At 33.1% G+C, this 18224-nt stretch overlaps 1 protein-coding gene across 3 annotated transcripts; it reads right to left on the bottom strand.

Moving 5' to 3' along the window:
- Positions 1–2771: 2771 nt before the first annotated feature.
- LOC109863685 (formin-like protein CG32138) lies at positions 2772–18204 on the bottom strand. 3 transcript variants are annotated; one of them, XM_020444110.1, is made up of 18 exons: positions 17514–18204; positions 12523–12606; positions 11472–11558; positions 11014–11120; positions 10738–10877; positions 10394–10572; positions 10122–10198; positions 9397–9712; positions 9093–9209; positions 8708–8948; positions 8343–8617; positions 7920–8187; positions 7713–7840; positions 7161–7605; positions 6789–7063; positions 6541–6654; positions 5374–5473; positions 4636–4723 (listed from the first exon to the last, which is right to left on the bottom strand). In XM_020444110.1, exons 1-17 carry the CDS (start codon positions 17724–17726, stop codon positions 5399–5401), a joined length of 3141 nt encoding a protein of 1046 aa, XP_020299699.1. In that variant the 5' UTR covers positions 17727–18204; the 3' UTR covers positions 4636–4723; positions 5374–5398. The 3 variants fall into 3 exon arrangements, with proteins under 3 accessions (XP_020299698.1, XP_020299697.1, XP_020299699.1); XM_020444109.1 differs by lacking the exon at positions 5374–5473 and having other exon boundaries at positions 2772–4723; positions 11014–11093; XM_020444108.1 differs by lacking the exon at positions 5374–5473 and having other exon boundaries at positions 2772–4723.
- Positions 18205–18224: the final 20 nt, after the last annotated feature.

Genomic DNA, 18224 nt, shown 5'->3' on the forward strand with positions numbered 1-18224 from the left:
AAAAGAACCTCATTAAAAACAGCAATTTGTATTAAAATATATATATATGTCTAATTTAACACGTATTATAATAGTGTTTATATATATATATATATATATATATATGTGTATGTATATACATATATATATATATTATATATATATATATGTATGCATGCTACTATGTATCTACAATTTTGTTACCTTTCACACTTCGCAAAAAAATGTAAATTGAAAATACAGCAACAATTTGTGAACTGTATTATTGTAATATATCAAAACTTCTGCGAGAAAAAACAAGTACATGATTTTGTATAAAACAGAAGTATTTGAGAGACTAAATTATTCTTGGTAATTTTATGTATACGTGTACATAGATTATATTCAAAGATTTTATGTAATAACGTGAATTAAACCAAAGAATCCTTTGTACAACCAAAAGAATCTCTTTTGCATATAATTTATATTTTCTATTAGATTATTTATTTATTCGTTGTGGATATACACGTTATATGCTAAATATTTTGGAAAGATCGATAAAATTATTTTAAGAGTTATTAAGTTATTTCGATTTTTTATAATTACATCATCTATTACATAAAATCTTTGTCATTTTTAATCTGCAGAAGCTCAGTGTAAAACTTTTAACACAATAATTATTTATTAAAAATAAGTTTTTAACAATATACACTTCTACAAACACACAGTGCTAATTATGTACATTTTTTACACCTGAATTAATCTATACACATATTGCTCGATAATACATAAAGAGATAGTTAAGAAAACCTGATAATCAGTATATTTTTTTGTAATGAAAAGTTTTTACATTCCTATAAAAAGATAATCAGGTCCAAAAACTTAATATTTGTATATCTATTGTATTTACAATTTTGATATCATTTTTATGACAATAATGTTTTTCGAACATGTTTTGTCTTAATGTAAGTGCATGTTTTTATATTGATTATACATTGTCTACAGACATACAGAATGTATAAGTGCTCATTCTTAGAAACATTCATACTTTTTTATGTAAGATATACAGGGTGGCCTAATATAATCTATAAATGAATATATTGCAGCTAGTTTAAATAACATGAAAAATTGTTGCTATGTAAAGTAGTTTCGAAGAGGCCATAATGTGACGGCAATAATAATATGTAGGCATAGAGAAGATTTTAAAATTAACATTTTCTTTTTCAAGTAAAACAATATAAGTCGTTTTTTGATCGTTTTTGCCTCATTCTATCTACAAAAGTTAAGAATAAGATATTTTAAACGAAAAACAATTATACATGCGCGAGATATATTTTGTAGATCTAAAAATTTTGATACACCTCTTTAGAGATACCCTCTGTAAAACAAAATCGCAATAACAAATTTTGTATGTGTACATACATATAAAATTGTGATGTAAGTTTTTGTAATTTTGTACACATACATGTAACAAACCTGATATAATATAGCAAATAACTTGTCCAATTGTTATTTGTAACGTTTACTGCAATGCTGAGTAAGTAGGCAATGTATTTGGTATGTTTTTCAATATTATAGAGAGGAAAGAGAGAGAGAAGGGAGTACCATTGTGACAGAGATATTTGTAAATGTATTTTCTAGTTTTCTAGTAAGTTGTTTATAAATACAAACAAAGAATACATAATAATATGTATGTAGACTGTGTATATACTCGAAATTTTATTATATTATATAGACTGAAAGTGTAGAAAAAACTATATATACATATATAGAAAAACTATATATATATATATATTCATATATATTTAAATATATACAGTATATATATAATATATATTGTATGTAATATACAATATATATGCATGTGTGATGTTTCGAGAAAAATTTAAAACATAATTTTTATATTTTTCAAATTTTTCAAAGTAACATTTTACACATTCACTTTAATAGTGTATGTGTTTTTTAAGTCGTAAGAAGAGGTTGTATAAGATGCATTTAAGCTAAATGTTGTTGGAAATAGTATCATATATTTTTTATTCATCTGTATTTGTGGAAAATGACAAAAAGAAAGAATATTTATTCCTTTCCATGAAACGTATGTGTATACGCGTGCGTTTGTGAGATAAGAAGAAACAATTGAAAAGAATTTTAGAAGGGAACAGAACACACTGTGTATACATACGTATACACACTGTGTATACGTTTGTACATATATACCTAAAATATTTAATTAAAAAAATATATTATCTTTAATATACTGCCATGAAGTATATACTTAGGACATTGCGAATGAGTTATTTATCGAGAGATATTGTTTGTAAACTAAAAGATTACCAATCTCTCGATATTTTTGTTGAAAACAGTCTGCAGATTATAAATTTTTATGGATTATTCTCTGTATGTATAATATAATTCTTTAAATAACTTAAATATGGTCGTTTTCTTTATAGAGAACGTATTTCTTTCACTGTAGTACCTATTTCCCTCCTATTTTCTATATACATCCTATCATTTAAAAATGAAACTTAATGAAGGCTATAACTAATTCAAAAACAATATATTTGAGATTCGAATCAGTTTTTAATTAGAAAAAAAAAAAAAGATTTGATTCTTCTTTGTAGCAAAGCGAACATACTTCATTGTTGAATATCTATTGACGTAATAAGATTATTATTTTTTGGAACAAGGATCTGAGGAATTTTTTTTCTATTAGACTGTATACTACATAATATTTGTAATGTTTGTTTATTCAGTTTTTTTACACAAAGAGAATATTTAATAAGTTTTTATAATAAAATGCACATATATTAAGATATACGTATGTATGTGTATTTACAGTTTATTGCAAAAAATACATAAGATACGCGTCGCTTTATTTTAATATGAAATAACTTTCTTGTCATAAATTGCGAATAGACAAAATATTTATGCACTAAGAGAGAGAGTAACACTTACAATACAAAATATTTTATCTAAACATCACATTGGTAATCGAACTACGATATAATAGTAATTATAATTATTTTAGTAAATTTTTTATATATTACAGCATTATTTACATTTTTTTCTCTCTTCTACTATGTGATATATAAAAAACGTACAAAAGTAATAATATAAAAATTTCCAAAATAATTGCGATATGTCATGAATCAGGAAAAGGCTTGTAGATGCGCAGTCTTTTTTCGTAAGCTTTGCATAATAAAAAACGCTTTTTTTTTTTTATAAAGAATGGTTGTTCTATAATCGATGTTCAATTGTTTGATTTTTATATTTTCATACATATCTATCTCTTCTTTTTTAACTTGTATACATATATGTCGATTTATATAACTAGTATATGCTATTGTTTTTATGCTATTACTTCTATTCGCTCGTATAATTTATTCTTGATAGAACGTTCAAGGAATGTTATAAATATTGTGCAAAACCTGATTTTAAAAAATATTTCAAGATAATATGAAACAATGTACATATCACCCTTTCAGTTGTGCTACAAAAGTACGTACTACAATATAGATGAAATTGTTGAAGAAATATTATATATGAAACTATACTAAATATTATATTTTATAATATATAAGTCTAATTTTATTTTTGGTGTGAACACAAAGTACAATTGTGCAAATTTGCAGTAGAAAAATTTTAAAATGAATTTTGTGCGTTCATGAAATAACAATGTTTTCATTAGCTTATTATTACAGGAATGTTTCTTACTATAGCAAAAAAATTTATTAAATTCTCTTTAATGCATGTGTACTGCACACACACACATGTATTAAGAGTTAATAAATAAATGTGTCCATTTGATACTAGATAATTTTTTAAGAGCAATTGAATATTGAGATATTGCGTACATGAATAAGTGAGTGAGAAATAGAAGAGAAAACAAGAATTATATAAATATTTTCAATACGTATAACAATCAACAATAACTAAATGTAAACAATTTTACTTGAATACATAGAGACAAAAGAAACATCTCGCGTACAATGAACATATATAAATTTCATATAAAAGTCGAAAAATATTTTTTAAAATTGCTTATAAATGTGCAATAAAGATATCTTAATTTATTCTGCATATTATATATGTTCCTTTATATTATGCTAAATTGAATGTACGAGATTTTTATATCTACTATTCGTAGAAAATTTACTAGTATTAAATAATAAATGCATTCTAGCGGACGTCTTTGTGCAAAAAATAATAAGTTTTGAAAAATTTAATTCCAAGTCTATGTAAATGTTAAGTTCATGGCATTTGAACTTTCAGCACCATTATGAGAATTCGTGCACGAAAATCTAATTTAGTTGGACGTATGAATATTGTCGCTTATCAGTTTCGAACTTGTATGCTCGCAATAAAGCGTACAAGTAAAAAGCTTCCAAAATGTGAAGTGGCAAAAATATACACTTGTAAAATGTACAATTATTTGCGTTTCTGTTCTTAATATTTTCAAAATTATTATTATTTTCGAACTTGTTTGGCGTTCTCTGTCAACTTTTTCATTTTTGTATAAAGCTATGTTACTTTGAACTCGAGATACAAAAGATTAGAGTTCAAGCTCCTCGGCAGTGCGTGAAAGCCTGTGATTATCGATCCGTCGTCGTTGACTACGCCTCACAGCATCTGCTCTGCGATACGGTTCAGACTTAAGACCGAGAAGAATATCTTCTAGGGCACCATTGTATACTTCATCCTGTAGCAACAGCTTTTTCTCTTGCACTAATCGCGTTTTGTTTTTCAGTTCGTTTATAACAGCATCCTGATTACATACAATAAAAAATAACATTACACTTAAAATATGTTTTGATTAAAAACGTTTCCATATATTAAAGTTCTATATTGTATGTTTATTACATTAATTAAATTTAAGAAAAATTAACGAATACTTATGTAATTTTTAACGTCGGAAATAAAGTTATACTGCATCAGTCAATTTACTTATGCCTTTAATTAAAATACATTACTCATTACGTTATTTATTAAAAAATGTATGAAAGTTCATCTATCAATAGCAGAAGAAAAAAGTGATACTAGGAGAATTCTCTCAAGCAACATCAATGCGAGCAACCACATGCTACTTCATATTTTAATACATTGCTGTTAGTATAAATGTGATTGAAAAACCTGTGTAAAACAATATACCATATAAAGATAAATTTGGTTTTACAAAATTAACTGTTTAAATAGAGCGTAGCTATAATGTGTTTCAGAAAAATATGTATACTCTTAGCGACATAAGTCTAGAAAATATAAAAGCTATTAAAACTTTATATGTGTAAATAAGATTTTGACAATAACAAATTTGTATCTGTCTCTTCGTGTGTGTACGAGCGTGTAAAAATATACACGTGTGCAGTGTGAACATTACAAAACATGTGAATAGGAGGAAGTGAGTGATGGCAAACTTACATGTTGTGAATTGTTTTTACATTTGTTACATTCTGAGCTCCAGTTCATTAAGATGGCGATGTAACAGACTCTTGTTCGAGTTACAGCAAAATTTCGGTGACTTTAAATCCAAATAAATATGTAACAAATAAAAAAAGAAATGTTTATGAAATGTATATGTGATTAAGAAATGAAATTGCTTAAAACAAGGCATTTATAAAACCCAAAAGAGAAGTAACATATATGAATATTACTTTATAAAATCATGCTATTTCACAACATGCATTAAATAATGGATGTTTTTGATATTGTTCTTTTTATAATGATCACAAAATTATCTTGTTATGTATATGTGTGAATATTACAAGATATTTCTCACACAAATCCACCACACACACACACACACACTTATATATATATATGGCCACACACATACAACTTAATTTTTATATACTTGGGAGCACATGTGTGTGTGCACGGGAACAAAAAACTCAGCTGAAAGTTGCAACTAAATTCCAGCAATATAAAACCAACCAAAAAAGAAACCTTTTCCTTCGACAAACGTGCCAAATAAAATTTAAAAAAAATAATAACGTATGCAATTTATAAGTCAAGTGCACCAACAACTTTTGTTTATACTGATATTATTCTATTATTACAATCATAAGGTATTAAGAATTTGTTTGTGTATCTTTATATATAAGTTGTAATTATAAATGTTATTCGTGTGAGTGTATTAAAGTGAGAAATATATATAATGAATATGTTAATCTCATGTAGATAAAATACAAGTAGCATTGATGTTGTAGGAGAGAAATCCAATAAAGGAAAGTATATCACTTATTAACATATGTGTGACTCCAATTGTGATAAAAGTTTAATTATTATACAGCTTTACAAGCAGTATTAATAAGTTTAATAAGACACACGCACAAAAGTACGTTAGTACCTTCAATCTTTCTTATAACTTTTTGCTGCTTAATAATAATGCATAATAAGAACGCCTTTTAAAAACCCAACAAAATTTACATGTTAAACAAGGAAATGTTTTTAAACAATCTAAGTATAGAGCGACAGATTTATAAGCATTTAAAGAAGAAAAAGAAGAAGATCCCACTTCGTCCAGAAAGCCTGATACGTAAATCAGATGTAAATACACAGAAGTATGTTACAAAATGTACGACATACCTGTTGTTTCTTCTGATTTAACTTATTACGTTTTATAACTTCTTCTGAAGTATTTAAAGCTTCTGCTGCAGCAGCTTCTAATCTGCGACGTTGTTCATTCTCTTGATCCGCTACCTAAACAAGTTCATGCAGAGTTTCTTATTTACTACACGTGTCACTTTATTTTTAATAAAAACGCAATATTGTATATATATTGAAATGAATAAAGCTTTCAATGTTTTACATACATTTTTTCAAAACAAACACACCTTAAATGCTCTCGCGAATCTGACGAGAAGAGAGAAAAAGGTATTAGCATCAGCCTGTCTTGGGCTTTCCCCAAAGAATTCTACACACTCTCGGAATGTTTCACCAGCAGTGCGTGCGTCAAGTTTCAAACGACGCAATTTTTCTTCAGAGTTATTCAAAAAGTCACGCAATACTGTATTGTGCTTTTCCTTGCCGCGTAATTCGAATTCTTTCCGTACAAGATCCATGCCTTTTTCCAGTTCGTGAACATCAGTTGTTATATTCTCCAGCGAGACTAAGATTAACATACAATTTTGCAATATTGAAAATATTCGAGTAAATATTTAGAAAGAAACAAAAGTTAGTGCGTAAAAAAATTAAGTAAGCCATACCTGTTGCAGCTTTATCGATGTACATTAATTCCGATTCAAAATTAATCAGTTCTGGGAATTTGACTCGTATTGTGGCAACAATGTAATGCAAAAGGCACATTCTTTTGTCGGTTGATTTGGTATCCAATAATGTATCTAAACTTTGTAACTTGAAGCCGTACGCTGGGCCCCGTTTGCTACTGTTTAAGTAGTTACCAAAGGCAAGAATGATTTCTAATACTGCTTTTAACTTCTTTGAACTCTTAACAGAACTGGACGCAGATATCACAGCATGTGTTTGTGGCGTAATAAGATGTAAATTGTCGAAGAAATTTCCTATATAATTCATAATTGACAATTTGGTAGATATCCTCTCTACTTTACCGAGTTGCATCAAAAATTTATCTTCTTCCGTCAATAAATTGACATTCTTCTTTTCTATAATATATTCGCGATAAGCCTTTATCTAAAAAAAGAAAAAAAATACATTATTAATAAACATACATTATTTATTGCAGAGTTCTGTAGAGAACAAGATTTCTAGTGATATAGGAGTGAAAAAACAATCCGTACCTCTTGATCCGTGGGTACCATACGTTGAAGCAATTCTACATTTTCAAGTGAAAGAACTTTCAAGTCAAGAGCATTTACCGCCATTATTACTTTCTCAACGGGCATTTCCATCTTTCGACGTGATATTGCTATAAATTAGAAAAGAAAAAACTTACGCATACAATAAGCATATTTTTTCTGTACAACATAGATGAAGAAATTGATTACCAATATTTCGCAATCTCGTGTGTTCCAACAGTGATACATTTTCAGGTTTCTTGAATCGTTTACTCGGGAAGCTGTGAAGTCCATCAATCTCACTATTACCATTGGCCACGTGTCCGCTCATACCGATCTTGAAGCGTTCTTCAAAATCGGAGAAGTCGATGTAGTTGTGTAGACGTTCATCGTCTAGTTCATTAAAGATAGTACCTCGCACTTGATTAGGTTTCAAAGCGATCCAGTTCAGTGTAGGAAGTTTGTACTTTGTTTGGACCTGGAAATAAGTACAATTTTTCGTATTAAGCGAGAGCAACGATTTATGTAGAATATGAGATCTTATTTGATAATTTTAATTTTTTCCAGCTTTATGCTCGATAATAGTTGACATGCTTTTAATATATTTTTATAGATAAAAGGAAGAAAACATACTTTTCGTTTAATAGTCATCGCGCCGTCAGGCGCTTGCATCATGCCAGCAGGTGGTGGAGGTATCGGTACAGGTGGTGGTAACTTATGGTCTCCCGGGGAAAGAGGCGCCATAGGAGGCGGCGGTGGACAAGGTGGCGGAGGTGGAGGTGGTGGTGCAGGAGCTGGTGAAGGCGCTTGACTTGACGTCGGTGACGGTGGTGATGTGAACGACTCAGATGTAATATCATTCGAATTGTTTAATGGACTCGTTGCAGATCCGTTTCGTAAACTAGCGGCTAAAAAAATCGATAAACATTTACAATAAGTCTCCCGGTTATTGCTAGTTGCATGTATGAGCAGTATGAGGTTTTGAGATTGTGAAATACCTGACGAGCCTTTTGTAAGCGTTCCTGTAAGAGTTTCCAATTCAATAATCTTGTTCTCCAGAACGCTCTGTCTTCGAGCAGAATCTTGTCTCTGTCTCTTCAGAGCCGTGAGTTCTTCCTCCACTAATCTACGTGCTTCTAAAGCATCAGCATATTCTACTTTTAATGCGCCTAATTCAGTTTCTAACTCCGCTAATTTCGCCAATGATTCTCTTTCTAATTCTGCCATACGGTCGTGTGCCTGTCATATCGTCACATGTTTAATAATTATTGCAAATAACAGTTTACTAATCTATTAAAATAAATTTTATTTATATTCTACACGCTCGCGCGCGCGCGCGCGCGTATGTACTGGAATAATAAGAAATATAAATTTATTCCTTACGTGGCCAAGTTCGTCTTCTAATTCCGCTACTTTCTCTAACGCTGCAGTCTTTGTTTCGCTGTCTTCCATTAAGGCAGCTACATCAAACACGTTATCTAAATACGCCGAGATTTGAACCTGAAAAAAGAAGATAATATAAAATTAATCAACAAAACAAAAATTGTAAACATTAGGCGAAAATCGGTCAAAAATGTCAAATTATTCCGAATTCTGTTGCACAATAAAACATTTGTCAGCAAACATTTGTGTTTCTTTAACTTTTTTTTTTCAACTCAAATTTATAATAAACATTTGATTTACTTGCCTGTAAATCTTCACTCTCGGTGTGCCTAAGTTTCTCAAGATATTCGTCCAATCCAAGCTTTGTAAATTCGTATTGTAAATGTACCCTGAAGTTCATATCCTCAACCGAATGCACGACAATATTAACAAATTGCATACATGCAACCATAAATTCTATATGAAAGCTGTCGTACTGAGTGAAATATGCCATTAGTGTCGTAAATCTTCTTCTCTCGGAGCAAACTTCTTTAAAGTTATCGAACGCTGACAAAATAATTTCGTGGCCACCCTTTACTAGGCAAATTGCAGCAAGCAGCTCTAACACTAAAGCTTTTGTTCTGAAAAAACGGAATATCCGTTGCAACAGTGGCACATTAAACTCTTGAGACACGCTTATTAAAAATAACTTAAAAAAAGCATTAAAAGATTTTTATCTCATCAATAAAGCAATCTTCATCATAATTGACCACAAGCTTTACATCGTTTATTATGATTCATCAAGAAATTAAGTGATTACGTTAAACAAATTGTCAATACACACACACACACACACGTTATAACACTATTTACTTGTGATAAAATAAACCTGATAAAGGAGCAAGTACTCAGAGAAAAGAGAAGAGGAAAAGAGAGAAAGTGATAGGAAATAGAAAAGAACAGATGCGAGGGAAATAAAAAAAAAAGACGATAGAAGAAAAAGAGAAAGAGCAAAAAGAGAGAGAAAGAGCAAGACAATACATGACTCACCTCAGACTTTTATGGATTAAACTTAATGCAATGCAATTGATAGCTTCTCTATGTTGAATAACCATGTTAAATCCATACTGCGAAACATGAATACATATATTTCATTATGCACACGAATAAACGTAGATATTGCACTTTCTCTACATATTGTGTGAAGTATAAAAATAAATGAAGTATTGTGTGCGCAATTTTATGCGTATGTATATGTATAATTTTTCAATATAAAAAGTAATATTTTGATTTTGACTGTTGGTTTGAGACTTAATATTCACCTTATTATTCATAATTGCGCGCATGCACAATATACAAACATGAATGTCGTCTTTTGCTTCGCCCATATTTAGACGCGCCACGTGTCGAGATCTCCTTTTAACACCAGGACTATCTTTGAGCTCGTGAAGAGGCGGTCTTAAGCATCCGTTATTTAACGACGAAATATCACCGGCGCCTGCTGTGTTAATATTATTACTGATTATTTTTTTATCTGTATCGCGTGTGTTTGAACACAAAAGCTTGTTAGAATCATCTATAGATCTTGTTGCTTCTAACAGATTAAATTAATTGAATCTAATTTGTCTTTTTTTTTTTTTTTTCAACATCTTAATTGATTTCTTACTAGTTTCGAATTTTTCTTCGGAACTTGCATGAGATTCCAAGAGCCGCTGTTCGTGCCGCATCATCAGTAGTCTGAAGCTGAGGTAGTCTATCAAAGCATCCAAGCCTTGATTTTCTTCATCCAAGAACTCTCTCACCCATCTACAACACTATTGAGCTCAGAATACAAGCTAGAGGAAACACTGACATTGTAAATGTACCAACTACTTCAAAGAGGAAGAGAGAGATTAATACAATACGTGTATTGCAGAAACGTAAATTAATTAAATTTGCTTACTCAATGTGATTTGTGCGTAAGGATATTTCCAGATCGCGTAAAACTTGAGTTGACGTAGACTCTCCAACCATTTTCCTTTTCTGGAAGAATGTAAGGAAACGATACGACTGTGTAATCATTAGTATGAGTCTGACAAAATTCCTTCCGGACGAATATAACATAATTTTATACTTTTTTTTATATCAAAAAACCAATGTTTTAATTTAATCAAAACCAAATATTATTTATATAATTAATTTAAGTTACACACAAAAAATCTATCTCAACATATTTACACATTCTATTTAACATATTAAATATAGAAAAAACACATAGATTAAAGCTTCATTATTATACGATTTATTTCTGGGAATTCTATCGATAAGATGACGTTCAAAGCACAATTTACACAAAAAGAAAATAGAAATAATACAAAAACAGTAGATAAACACAGAAAAATAAAAAATAAAGCAACGTACTCGATGGCTTCGTGATGCTTTGGGGTCCAGGTAAGTACGTAATTTCGCTAGATAATGAGACGGTGGATCTTTCGCCTGTACTCTTTCCTGCAAGCATTTCATTTCAAGTCTAACAACTTTAATTTTTATTACTAGTTAGACAATAATGCAGAAGTTATAAAAAGTTTTTTTTTTTTTTGTTCTGATCGTCTGCGACCTTTGCAGTAATATTTGTGAAGGAAAACGGAGAGGATACACGCATGTGAAAAGGGCTGTTGAGCATTTTTTTTCAGTTCGTATCGTATAATAGCACAGCTTGCATTACATCCGTCTCGTGTTGCGCACATGTGCTCTACAGGCAGATTCAAACATCTTGACTAACCATCGATTGTCTATACAATTTATTTCAACCTTAAAAATGCGCTTGAAGCTTTTTATATTTTTCAGTTTTCATTTTACAATTTTGTAAAGTATCAAAATATATCTCGTCTTTGTTTGGTTTTATATTAATACGCGGCAAATAATGTAACGAGAGATAAGTACAGATTGTGTGAACACGTGCTGATAAATCGAGAAATAAAGCAGATGAAGATATTAGATATATTGTGAAAGGAAGGAGGAAAAGAGAGAAGGAGAGAGAGAGTGTGTGTGTTTAATAATATATCCGTATAATTTCTTAGAGCGGAGTCGCGCGATTACGTCAATTCTCCGTTCAATTCGCAGAGACTGCTTTCACAAGAACTCGATCCGCTATTTAATGATCTACGATTAACCCTTTCGCTGCATGTGTCGACTTTTTTCTCAAAATTCTATGGCTTTGCGAAATTCGTGCATGCTCCGACATGTACATGCGTATACAGAAATGTATGTCGTGCCGAATTTGATTTGAAAATAACAATCGATGACGACGTCAAAATTTTTTCTCTTGAAATTCTTCTGAGAGAGCCCACAAAGAACAATTAATCAATTGTCAAATAAATCGCGTCGCACCAAAAGAGTTAAAACTTTCAATTTTTGATGTGTATTACATACACGTGTGTATTGGATTTATTTTATACATCTCAGTACGTACTTGGTCACATATAATGTCCCATTTTTTTTCATTGTCATATTGTTTTAAGAGTTTCGCTTTGTCCGGTGGTAAATCCATAGAGGCCTGCAACACAAAAAGCAACAGCTCGCATAAGTAAACCAACACTTTTGCCTGATTTCCTGCCACTTTGGAGAAAGCTAACGTTCTCCTTCGCTGAATAGAATGGATTACAAGTGAACATAATGCAATTTCTATTTCTGTTTTCATGATAACAACCATTATGCCATTGTAAGTCTGGCGTAATATTTATTCTAGAGAGAGAGAGAGAGAGAGAGAGAGAGAAGTACGCGGTTTACATGTACATAAATTTCTTGATGGCAATCAAGAAATGCAAAAAAAAAAAGTAAATAGCTTGTTGAATTAATTTAGCAGCACTTAGCGGCATTGGCCGTGACTTGTCTTGCCACTTACAAACTTGAGCGGAATTTTATGCATGGTGTTTCGGCGTTCAGGAAGTTCGGTGGTATTGTTCCCGGAAAACATGTGTTTTTATCGCAGTTTCTTTATCTTGTGAGTGAAGTCCGACAAAAAAACGAAGTTTATATAATTGCATGTGTGTGCCAGATGTTTTGACGAGTTTTTCAGATTTATATTTCGGCGCGTAAGAGCAAACTGCATATTCTGATTCACAAAACGAGTGAATCGGCTGTTGAAAGTGACACGGTACATCTTCATCACCTGCCACGTGTTCCAACTATTGTACATGTGAAAGTACGTATTTATTATTTAATTAGAGATAATTTGCTACATGGTCCGGTCAATTACGTAGTGTATATAAAACGTATGTTCGAAAATGATGCATTTCCGTTCCCGTCAGATATTGCCTTGCGTTCTTAACGAAATTGGTCATTACTTTGTTCGAGATATTTGTTGCGACAAACTGTTTTTGTTGAGAGCAATTTTTACGGCTAACTAATTAATTAATTAATAATAGCAATTTTTACGGCTAGCTAATTAATTAATTAATTAATAATAGTTTTATTATAACTATACAAAATATCGTATTCGTTTTATCACAAACGGCATTAGTTTTTTTTTCTTATTAAATTATTTATTCGATAGTAAGAAAAAACGAACGTCTTGGAGGCGTCAAGAATGAAACTAATCTTTATTAGTGAGATCGACGGAGTTACTAGCAGACTACTGCGCTCGTTACACGGACACTGACCTCCGAACGACTAACAAGAGAGAGCTTTCAACTTAGGACGTCCATCAACGGTTTTCTGCCCGATGAAAGGGCAAATTTTCGGCCAAGTCGCAATCAATCAATCAGTCGCAGTCAAATCAATCAATTCTGCTATCAAGCCTGAAACACATCTCCTCAACTTTACGCAACTCATTGTATCATAAGAAAAAAAACCAACGAGATTTTCTGTAAATATTTGTGTCTCACAATCAGTCAAAACATCAGTCAAACGAGTGTCTTAGAAACTATCTTGATATGATAGATGCATTCACAAATACTCGTATCGACTACGGTGTATTTTACACGTAATGTAAGTTTTGTTATTATTGCGAGTGAATTTTCTGCCAATAACATCGTGCTGTAAATTTTTGCAATCTCTCGGGACTGTGAGATGTCGTTTCTTGCACTTGAATGGAAGGATCTAAAATTAAATGATAACGTCACGATGTGTGCATATACACAACTGTGATGACATCATCTCCCGAATGCACTCGCGTGTGTGACCCTCTGCCATCCCTTTTTTTTTTCTTTTTTTTACGCCGTCATGAATCTACATAAAAAATTCGATTTATCAGTTGAATATGAGAAATACTGTACGTGTGTGTACGCATCTATGGCTGGTCTTATCTTTTATCGGAGATATTTTTGAGAGATCCCGACAGTAGCTTGTCATTTTAGGAAATCAAAACTTTTTCAATACACACACTTGTGTTTTTGTTGTATACTTTATTCTGTTTACTTTCTCGAGCGGATAAAACTACGTAAGCATAAATGTGTACAGATATGTATCTTCTGGCGATTCTTTTTGACCGAGTTATCGACACTAGAGCGGATTGGCGGATCGTTACAAATCCGAGAGATATTAACGAGAGCGCTGATCTTATGTTAAAATAAAGTTTACAAAATAGAATCTGTTGCTAACGTTGGAGGTGGCGGATGAGATACTGACAAAATGAGATGCGGGTCAGTTGCAAGCGTCGCATACCCGCGCCGTCAAACCGTGGCAGAATCTAATCGCGCAAGTGAGAGAAGAACAAATCACCTTTCTCGAGCTTCATTAAGTTTCCGCCAAGCGGAAGGCGAACTCACGCGACATCGAGGTCAGGGAAAACTTTTGATACAGCCCTGGAGCCGAGTTTCGTGATTCGAGCAAAGCGGTTTTCTACAACGCGCGCGACTAACCGGCGGTGACTCATCGACGCGAGAATCTGTAATGAAACACAACATCCTACAATAATTTCCAGTTACACGACGACGATGACGATTGCAACGAATATGACATTTAATTCAGAGACGTTTTCTCTCGAGTAATTTCTCTAAACGTTTTTTTTTTTTTTTTTTTTTTTTTAAATCTTTTGTTGCATGTGTGTACGTTGTTATTTCTCGTTGTTATTGGGCCAAAGCCTTGGAAAATTTATTTATCGCAAATTACTCCGTCGTTACTGGCAGAAATCGTGATGGTTGACGATCTCAACACGATACGCGCATGCATGCTCTTTTTAGTATTCGAACACAGCGGCGTGCTTTGTTAGACCAGCGCTTCTCAACTTATTGTCAGCAAGCTCCGCTCAATTTCGAAAGAATTTTGTATACAAGCAATTTATAACAAATAGCAATTACATTAGATGGTTGTACAATGATGTAAGAATATAACAATAAATTCGCATATTAACATAACAGTACTTTTAATCACAACTATCTTGAAACAAAAACTTGATAGTTAAGAGAAAGAGAGAAACACAGACAGATACACACACAGATTAATGTCGCCAAATGCGCCTATTCAATGGAACGCATCCATCGTACCAACTTTCAAATAGCGACGATGTGTGCACCGCTCACGGAGATCGAATATCGGCAACTCTTGCGCAATAAACATTTCTCATAAACATTAGTGCCGTAATAGTAAAGCTTACGTATGTCTGTTTCGGTAAAAAAAAGTACGCGCAAGGCGAAAACCAGCTCATCAAAAAAAAAAGAGATATTTGCAGCACGTTGCACATAAAGAGAGAGAGTGTGTATCAGTCACTTTCATTCTTTTCTCCAGTACGTAATTTTATACAATTCTGGAACTATATAATACAACATTGTCTAGCCAATCTTCGTCGAACAAATTTGCAACTTACTTTAACTTATAGAAAATTGACTGGAGACGCGTGAACATTTTCATGACAAAAAGATGTTGGCGGAAACTTAATAGCGAACCAGTGGTCATATCCTGCGAGGATAACGAGATCAATTAAGCGATAAGGTCGCTTTGCACATCAGCAAGAAGACAAGTCGGAAGGCAGATTATACTGAAGATGATGCCGTCGGACAAGAATCGCTTTAACGATTACTTGGCTTCCTTAACGTCGATCCTCACTTTCCGTACGTTTCGTCAAACCCGAGACTTTTTCTCAGCTAGTTGAACCGGCTGAGCGCCTGCGATGATCGCGTGATGTATTTTTTCTCGATACGAGACATCATCTTGGCTCTCATGACGATGTAGATCTACGACCAGTTTGCATAACGACTTGATCGATCCTCCGTGATTACGAAGAAACACACGCAGTCTTTTTAAACCAAGTGTTTTTCTTCATCATTTTTAATCAACGCCATATGTATTCAGCGTGTCAAAATAATCTGAAAATTATCATATAATCAAACTAGCGCTCTCTGTAATCTTCTCACATCTTCGTATCTACGGTTTTCTTCTATTTATTTTACGAGAGAATGTAGAAGACATTTTTATAGAATATAAAAAGACAAATATACGGTATACCTCTCTAAAAAAATCTCTCATAAAACTCGAAAATGATCAGAAGATAGTGAAAAAAGTAGAGAGAGAACGAAGATATGAGTTAATAAATTGAAACATATTCACGATGTTAGATCGTTGTTGCAACGTTAGCCGTACGATGTATAATCGAATCTTATTTGGTGAGAGCCGCTGCTTGCGTAGGCGTGCCGTGTCCTCCTCGTCGTCTATCTTTCTCTCCTCCTCTTTCTCACTCTTTCTCTCTCTCTTCCTTTCTCTTTCTCTTTCTCTCTCTCTCTCTCTCTCTTTCTCTATTTTTATACTGATGAATAAAGTATTAAATAAGAGATCGCGCTTCACAATGTAAATCCTTTATAAAACTTTGTGTATCAGAAATGACCTTTTTGTTGTGAAACATTAGCTATAACTTAACCGGCTATAAGTTACAAGCTGCATGTTGATACTGCTCGGCTTGTTACTCATGTTACACACCTGGGATGGTGAATATGATTATGCTCTTCTCTATCTCGCCGCGCGTAAGTGTCACAATTAATATTGTTGCGCGCTCGTTTACATTTCGTCGCACGCACCGAATGTTTCGCACGCATTAATTAAATCGAGTTACGAGTACATACAGAGACGATCTAATTGACAGTCACGTAGGTGATGACTTTGTTATTTTTTTTCTTGCGAGTAAAATTATCTCATCCCGACTCGTGCGCCTATATCAAGAGCGCGACGAAAAAATTGAGATACAAAATTCAAATTTAAGATGATTGTTTATTATTGCGAGTTAAAGTTATCTAAAATTTTTGTTAAATATTTGTTAAAGCAACAAATGAAAGAATTCATTAATTGACAAACGCACATCTTAATTACACTGATAAAATATATATATATATATATCACAGTAAACATAAATTTGAGAAACTTGCTGTAGAATATCAGCAAATGTCGTTTTTCAGGAATGTGTGAGAAGATATGCGTAATTTCATCCGGTCTCTAGCTAGAAAGAAGAAAAGTGCAAGGCATACATATATTTACCAGCACTTTGGTGAAGCGTCTTTCGAGTTCGATAGCGTCCGGCATCGGCTGCCTTGGCGCGCTACGTACGCTGCCGCTGCGTGTGTGATGAGGTCCGCCCAAACTGCCCGGATGACACGAGTGATGAGGCACAACACCGGCCTTGATACCACCGACAAATACTTGGCGCACACCTCCATCGCCCTCGCTATCACGGCTTTGCACGATACCCATTTCTTTTTTTTGTTTTTTGTTTTTTTTTTGTTTTCTTTTGCTTCGTACTGACGAAGCAAACGGCCGATTCCCGGAGCTCGCGACTTTTTATGCTACACGACGTCGAATGGCACGGATGATACGCTTATGACGACGATCACTGGACGTTTGACACCGTCAACCCACATATACACGTTCAGACGAGAAACGTCAACAAGGGACACGACGGTGCATTCTGCTCTTCGCCCAGTCACTCACGCGATGACTGAGAATCACTTAAAAGGCGTGCCGATATACAGGCGAGGAGAGGAACCAATTCGGTCCGCAACAGGTATCGCCGCCGCCGGCTCGTCGTCCATCGCGAATATCTACAGCGGTTTCCACGACTAACGCGACCCTCCCTGGCTTCACCACACAACACTCACCGGACGTTTATCGAACGAAACATTCGTGGCGTCTACGTTGCCCTCGCAACTTCAACTCCGTTTCTCGCCACTCCGCTCGGTTCGCCACCTTTCG

This window comes from Pseudomyrmex gracilis, unplaced genomic scaffold (assembly GCF_002006095.1).
Source record: "Pseudomyrmex gracilis isolate BER0280 unplaced genomic scaffold, ASM200609v1 scaffold_12, whole genome shotgun sequence".
Classification (NCBI taxonomy): Eukaryota; Metazoa; Arthropoda; class Insecta; order Hymenoptera; family Formicidae; genus Pseudomyrmex; species Pseudomyrmex gracilis.

Coding starts and splice junctions, on each gene's coding strand:
- LOC109863685 (XM_020444108.1), bottom strand. CDS start 17,726: ATGGGTATCGTGCAAAGCCGTGATAGCGAGGGCGATGGAGGTGTGCGC. Junction 10,878..11,013: donor TTACGCACAAATCACATTGA/GTAAGCAAATTT, acceptor ATAGTGTTGTAG/ATGGGTGAGAGAGTTCTTGG. Junction 10,199..10,393: donor GCGCAATTATGAATAATAAG/GTGAATATTAAG, acceptor CATGTTTCGCAG/TATGGATTTAACATGGTTAT.